The sequence below is a fragment of the Callionymus lyra genome, chromosome 2 (genome assembly GCF_982586985.1).
Source record: "Callionymus lyra chromosome 2, fCalLyr1.hap1.1, whole genome shotgun sequence".
NCBI classification, from domain to species: Eukaryota; Metazoa; Chordata; class Actinopteri; order Syngnathiformes; family Callionymidae; genus Callionymus; species Callionymus lyra.
Window position 1 is genome coordinate 28,454,107 of NC_141819.1, and position 7,589 is coordinate 28,461,695.

The 7,589-nt window shown below is 41.0% G+C and overlaps 1 protein-coding gene across 4 annotated transcripts in view; it reads right to left on the reverse strand.

Moving 5' to 3' along the window:
- sned1 (sushi, nidogen and EGF-like domains 1) overlaps positions 1 to 7,352 on the reverse strand; it is a 29,005-nt gene extending 21,653 nt beyond the window's left edge. For 3 of the 4 annotated variants that reach the window (XM_087784469.1, XM_087784468.1, XM_087784471.1), the window contains exons 1-2: positions 6,560 to 7,352; positions 410 to 697 (exon numbers count right to left, since the gene is read on the reverse strand). In XM_087784469.1, coding sequence (XP_087640595.1) covers positions 410 to 697; positions 6,560 to 6,772 — 501 coding nt within the window. In that variant the 5' untranslated portion in view covers positions 6,773 to 7,352. Of the gene's footprint in view, positions 1 to 409; positions 698 to 6,559 lie in introns of those variants that run through there. The other variant, XM_087784472.1, reaches the window with a different exon arrangement.
- Between the last annotated feature and the right edge of the window lie 237 nt (positions 7,353 to 7,589).

The window sequence follows — 7,589 nt, forward strand, 5'->3', positions numbered from 1 at the left end:
CTTGAAACCTATCATACACAGTGGAGACTTACAGAGGATTTTAATTTAATCTTGCAAAGTGCAGAAATGTTTAACAAAGTCTAAGTTGGGTAAAAAGAGATCAAATGCTCTCATAACAGATTATATATAAAATATGTTTTTATATACTCTAAGTGAATACAAGTTCGAAAAGAATGCAAAAAGTCAGTCACAATTTTAAATCTTAAATATTATCTAGAAGCCAGTCATTTCGATTTGCATTAGTAATAAACATTAAATTAGTATTAAAAAGGTGTTTAAAGCTCTTGCGTACCATTGATGCATCAAGACCTCACTGTGTTAACAAACTGTGTTTTTCACTGCACCAATGGTTGAGCAGTAACTAAATCCTGCAGCGTTGTGAGAGGTGAAGAAAAAAAAATTTTTATACCGGTGTTTTAGAGTTTCCACCAAAGAAGGTCACTTGGTGCCACGTCGCTACGAGGATCCAGGTTGCGTTGAAGTTGGGGAACTCTGAGAAGTACAGCCGAACATCTTCTGAAGCCCTCGTGAGCAGAGGAGGCTCCTGGCTCTCTCTGTAGAGAACCTTCCCTGCACGACGGTTGTCGACATCGGCCCAGAACGGAGCCACGACTCTCCTGTCTCCAGCGATGGGGAACGCCACGGGAGTGAACTGAGACACTTCCCTCAGGAAAGACACGAGCCCGTTGTTGTTGACCTGCAGGGGAAACAGAGCGATTATGACACATATTTGAAGAAATTAAACTGTTTGTTTGGGAGGCTGGGAGCGAGCCACGGTGCTGAGGAGGGAAGGATGTAGAAAAAGTTAGCAGGGATAAAAGCGTCATGGGGCAACAGGCGCTCTCATAACGGATGTTTGCACACGCCGTGTACAAAACCGCTGCCAACTATATTTTGTGCAATAACAGCAGCTGTGAAAACCTGGTTTTCGGCTCTGCAAAGCACCTGCAGGTGGTGTTTATATATCATGCTGTGCAAACAGCACAGAAGCCAAATAACTTCTAGCACAATCAAATGTTAGTCAAAGTCACAAAGTGACACCTACAACAAACTTAAATTAGCCTTAAATCACAAAAATAGATATTTTGACCAGAGAATATGTTGTTCATTGTATCACTTGGATGAGCTGTCACTACTTTTTACATGATTCTGGAATGTTGTGTCTCATCATTTTAACCCTTGTGTTGCCTCTGGGTCAAGGTCAACGACCTCCACCACTGCATTTGTATTTATGGAAGCCAGGGAGGTCGTTCACCTTGACCCAGAGGCAACACAAGGGATACCTCAAACATGTTTGTTTTCCTTCAAGTCACCTTGACCCAGAGATAACACAAGCATTAAGAGGTAATTTGTTGGTAGTAACCAAAATTACTTGAATTGTTAGAGATACAGTCATTAGTACAACAAAAAATATAGTACAGCTGCTTTATTTGTAGCTATAAAAGCAATAAGGCGAGGGCAGACCACAGCCAAGCTGCTCTTGTTCACTCATATTTAATGGTTTACTTTTTTGTCTTTAGATCTTGTTAGTTGTTAATTGAGTTTAAATTACATCTATAGGACAGCAGGTTCCACTGACATTCCAAAGAGCTCTGGCACAACACAGCAAAAATGGGAGCTTCTGCATCACAGAGAGTTACACATCTTCAAACAATTCATGCATCCAAATGTTTTGAAAAGCCCCAAAATAAATCAATATATTCTAAATAATATGACTTAAATTATAAGTAATTTTTTCAAACAATCAGAACCATAAACACGGATGATTACATGGATCATTACGAGGTAAAAACAAGAGGACATTGAAGGATTAAAAGAAAGTCCTTCTGTTGAATGACTTTAGACGTAACAAATGATCAGAGACGAACTAACATTCCAAATCCCTTTCCCGTACAGCTTTAAGTGTGAACTCCGTCTTCCTGCTGAGTGGCATGTGACACTGATGAAGCAACATCGCATTGGCTCTCAGCGTGAATGAAAACCATAATTTGAAAGACTCTGCTATAAAAACAGAAGAGGAAGTTTTGCTTGGCGTGGAACAGGGGCTAAGTTAATTGCCCGACCACACTCTTCCCCTCCGTGTCAGCGTGATGTGGTGAGAATGTGCCGATTGTGGGGGAAATGACGGGCCCCGGGGTCAGCCCGAGCACCATCTGATAGCGGGCGGGAAAACAAGTGAGAAGACGCAGGCCTGACGAGTGAAGAGAACGAATGTTTGCCGCTCTCAAACTCCAGCACCCACTAGAGTGAGAGCCCTGTGGTGGCAGTGGTCTGGAATTCAACCACCGTACGACTGAATCAGCCCTTCAAATCAAGCTGACAGCTTAATAGGATTATCCCAGTTTGATTACTAAATCCAGTCATGCAATGTTTGGACTTTCAAATAGTGTATTTAATGATGGCTGTGGTAGTTGAGGGAACCCTAAGAAATAGTTCAATACTGAGCAGAATTCACCTCATCATCAAGGTGGTTATGCTTCACACTTGTGTGTGAGTGTGAACGGGTTCAGAGCTGCCTTGTGTTGTAACACAACATGACCAAGGTCAGATTCACAGCCGAGAGTGAGGTGCCATCAGTCAAACTATGAGAAGCATCTCTCTTCCCTTTTTCTTTTTTTTCTCTCTGCAGCTTTCGTCCGCGCCGCTTCACTCCACAACACTCTTGTTATTTCATTGGGAATTGTTTGCCGGATATAAGCAAAGTTTTTCTTGGGTGGTTTTCCTTTGAGCCAAGCATTTTTTTTTCAACTCAAATAAACTTTCATCTGGCTCAAGTCGAGCCAAAACAAACCTGTAATTGAAAAAGATGCCTATGGATCAACTCGGGGAAAACATTAGTTTTTCGTGTCAAAAGGGAAGTTTCACAGTTACGAGCTTGTCCAATTGCTTTACAAGACTGAAGGACTGCCGGTCTGCACAGTTGGTCTGGAACCCTTCAGCTCCAAGTGAAACATCGACACATAATTTGAATTTATATAATAAAATCTTTTCACAAACTTTTGGGCAAAGGTTTGATTTAACGACCATGTTGCAGAACTTTAAGTTACCTTACATGACATTGAAGCAAGATTGAGCAAAGAGTACCTTTGAACGATATGCAACACACGAAAAATATAACTATAAGATGACAGTACGCGGTTGCATCTAGAAAAAATGTATGTTATCTAATATCAGATGCTACTGTTAATATAGGTTTAATTGACAAGAGACACGTAAGTAAAGCTAAAATAATAATCGCAACTTAGTCCAGAAGCAAACCTGATTAAACCACATCCACCCCAACATTAAGAAAACGAGAAAATTGCAGCACATTGAAGAAATAAATCTTGATTTACGATCAATATCAACCTCAAAGAGAACAGTATTTACTGCTCTAATGGTTTCAGCAAGTAACAACATAATTTAGGAATTTATAACCCTGGTTAAACATGTTGAGTTTTAAATTCCTTAGTAAATGTTAAATCAGTCAAGCCAATAGAGAAGAAGCCTTTGAATAACAGAACAAAATGTTTTTTGTCGTAGGACATCATTAAGTATTATTATCCCATTAAAATATATATTTTTAAAAATGTTGTTGGATGCTAATTATTACATTTTATATAAATATCTGATATAAATTTCTAGAACTATGAAGAAAACAGGTGCAAATATGAATTAAATAAACTTATAACCTTATTTTGAGAAATAAAAAATGACAATAAGGTAATGATAAAAATACATTTTTTAAATATATATAATATAATTCAAACTTTATTAATATGACGGTAAATTGGAAATACAGGTACACAAAATGGGAAAGAAACGGGAGGGGAATTCAAAAAAAGGGAAAAAATAGAAGGTACAGCAAGTTTCGTAAGAACAAGAACAAAGGTCAAACAAAAGAACAAAGTGCAAGGGATGACAAAGTGCAAGTATGAAGAACATTAATCAAAGGAAGTAACGCAAAGAAAAGGATGCGCGGAAAAAGGATTAACATAGAATAGAATACTTTATGCTTTCAACATGCTTTCAGAAGAAAACTTCTGACCACCTGAGGTGCATAAATACAAAAAAAAAGTTGTATGAGAAGAACAAGTAGTCAAAATCCTGCCACAGCAACTCTTGAGTTTTGATGTATGATCTTGTTAAGAATTCAAAGCTCTCTTCTTCTGTCTGTATTAACATCCTCTCCTCTGCTATTTTAGGAGGTCAAGTTTCAGTCGATCACATCCATGAGTGAACACATTTGCACCAAACACACATGCGGAGTACAAAGACCCCGAGATGATGTGCACATCTTTGTGCCATACAGCGCTGAGTGAATGAAGCTGCGCAAGTGATGAATCTCCTGAGAGAAGCGTTTGAGCACTTGCAGATGTGAACTCTTCACAGTATGCTGCCGTTTCGTTCAGTAATGAAAGACTCGTCAAAATGCCTCTAGAAATGTCCCGAATATTCTAAACATCTTTCATTCACAGAAAAATCTGATGAGAAATAGCAAAAATAATTGAAACATTTTTATCCAAGTAAGATAAAACTGTTGGCTTAGTGGTGAGTTTGATTCCCATTCTGGGGGTTTAGCTTTTTCTTTGAGCCTGAATAATAGTTTTTATTGATTTCATTATATGCTGTGCTTTTATAAAGTCCACTTCAATGAGCTCCTTGGCAGGGGTAGGGGTGGTCTCAGTTCTTTTCTAGTATCCGCATATTTTGAGATGAATTGATTCTATTGAATCAAGTATTCTATATTGTTCTGCAATAGTGGGTATAAATCATGAACATATATCCAACATAAAGCTCACATATCATAAATAGGCTGATTGTGTTACTGCATTTAAAGGATGATGTGGTTCCTGGCAGCTTTCAATAACCATCATGGTCAACCATGGTTTTCTATAAGTAATAATCTGACCAGAGATTGATTAGACAACTGTAGATGGACCAGTGGAGTTTTTTCATTATTGCATTGAGTTCACTTATGTTTCTATTTGTACAACAAACAACAAACCCAATCTCCAGGACAAAGAAGAAACACAAGTTTATAGGTTTCCTTACAACTGACTGGCATACGGTAAGGACTTTTGCGATCTGTCTGAGACTCAAAGAAGCGCTAACGTTGGCAGTTTTCTAAGTAGCTGAGAGGATGGTCTCACAAACAGGCTGGGAACAGACGACAATTTGTACATCTATCTATGTTGTTCATAGTAGTCAAGTTCAGTAGTTTAAATTGTCACCAACTTGCCTGTGTTTTGTCACATAATTCCTATGATTAAGTGGCTGAGCAGTGGAGACTCTTGCCATGAGACCGATGGACGGAGGAGAGACCAGAGAAATCTCATCAGCGTGTGAAAATGACCAGACACAACCCAAAAAAGAGGGACAGCCTTGTTACTAGGGTAAGCCCAAGTCAGGGGAGGAAGAGGGGGGAGTGGAGTCTTTGATGGACTGCTTTGGTTAAACTTGGAGTAATAGTCTAAATAATGTGTACTTCCAACCAGAATCAGCGTCCAGGCTGGATCCTGAATATTCCCTGAAACATCACCTGTGTTTTTCCAACAAACATAGGCTATTCAAAATCAACACAAGCGCAATTTCGAGTGCCTGCCACAATCTGTTTTCTTGGCTGGCCTCTCGGAGGAAGTGCAGTTCAATGAAACGCATATAACAAGCAGCTAGATATCACATCACAACTCGGTATGTGTTTATATCTGTCAAATAATTTTAGATCAACAAGCCGGGAATACTGGAACGTGCCGCATCTTGTCTAACCCAGCTTTTCTGCATCTGTCTTCCTGCATATTTGCGGGAGTTCATTTCAAAGTTGGTGATCAACTATTTCTCAGCCAGGCAGGATCTGTGACACCGAGAGGAGCCCAGACGATCATGGAACTTATCACCAATGTGTCACTATCTATAAAGAAGCTGACGTGTTTTGCATCTCTAGAGCAGGACACTGACCTCACCCCCTCTGGCAGAGATGCTGAGATTAGAAAAATGACCTTTGACCTTGCCCATTGTTGCCATGGTCCCTCAGTCTGGAGAGAGGGAGGTATGGGAGGGCACATAGATGTAAAACCACAACAGGTGGTGTTGATTTAAGGGAGCTGAACCCAATACATGATGAATGAAGATCAAAGTGTGCAAAATCATCATATTGTTCAGCTACCGCTTAAAACAGCTCCTGAACCTTCAGCTCAGATCTCACACTGTCACTTCCAAACCACTCTTTAAAAAGTCATTCTGTTGCTGACACGGCACACGTTCAAAGAGCTCACAGAGCAGCAGACGAAGAGTAAATGTCACATTACAATTATGACTCAACCCACCCGGTGAAAACATGATGATTTTACGAATGGAGGTACACGGCGGAGCTTGTGAGTGCATGCAAACATACACAAACTCTGAAAGGGTGCTGCAATGTAGGATTTGGCTGCGCTCCAGATCTCATCTCCCTGTGGCTCTCGAACAATCCACACCAAGTCTGTTTGGACTGCCATCTGCCAAGTGCATGCACATGCATTCCCTTCAGCTCACACACACACACACACACACACACACAAGCGTGCAGCTCAGTACTCACATAGAGTCCCATGTGTCTGTCTCCAAAGAAAGGGAATGCTACAGAGATCTCCACCAGACCGGAGCCGCCGTCGTCCTGAGCGATGGTCTGGGAGTCTCCATGATCCTTGCCAAAAGGGTAGAAGTCCTCCAGGGGCACGGCAGGTTCCACCCCGGGGTTGAGGAAGAGCAGGGTGCAGAGGCAAGGCAGCAGGACTCGTAGCATCAACACCATGGCCTCAGCCACCAGGGGATGGAGCTGACAGCAGGCACTGCGGAGGAGAGGGAGGAGCACACACACCTGAGGCAGCAGGAGCAGAGCAGAGCAGGACAAGACTGGATGTTCCTCCTCTCAACCGGGGCAGTGTGATTCCTCCCCTGACTGCTCTGGCTCTGCCTCTCTCTCTCCACAATTCAACAGTGAACTGGGCTTCTACTTGGAGACTGGAGAATACTGTAGATTCCTTGCATTCTGTTTGCTGCCGGTTACTGGACAAGCAACACTGAAATGGATCTAGGTAGGCAATGAAAGAAGGAGACCAAGCGTGGTATTTTTTTTTTTTAACAATCCAGCGATATGGTCCCTGATGGTCAGCTTAGAAATATCCTCAATAAAAGCTCTATTCGGCCTGCCAAAGGACTTCTTTCACTTTTGGCCACACCTCCCCCACAGGGATTCACTACCTTGCATAATTATCCACCTCCAGCCAATAACAGTAGAGAGGCCGGTAACTGGATAACTACTGGGCGGATCTATGATAATCAAAGAAGTGCTTTAAAGAAACTCTGACAAGATTTTCCCCTTTTAGTCAAACATCTACAGTCAACACACACACACACACACACACCCAGGGCTGCAACATGTTTAGAAGACTCTGACTTGAGCTGTGATGAAAAATAAAACATGTTATTTGCTCTCAATATAAAATCATTTCTTATTATACCTGAAGATTAAATGATAATCCTCTAATCACTGCAGTGTGGAACAAGAACAACTTTAAGGACATGTTCATCTTATAACATATTCACTGTGGAATAAAACTTTGACATAC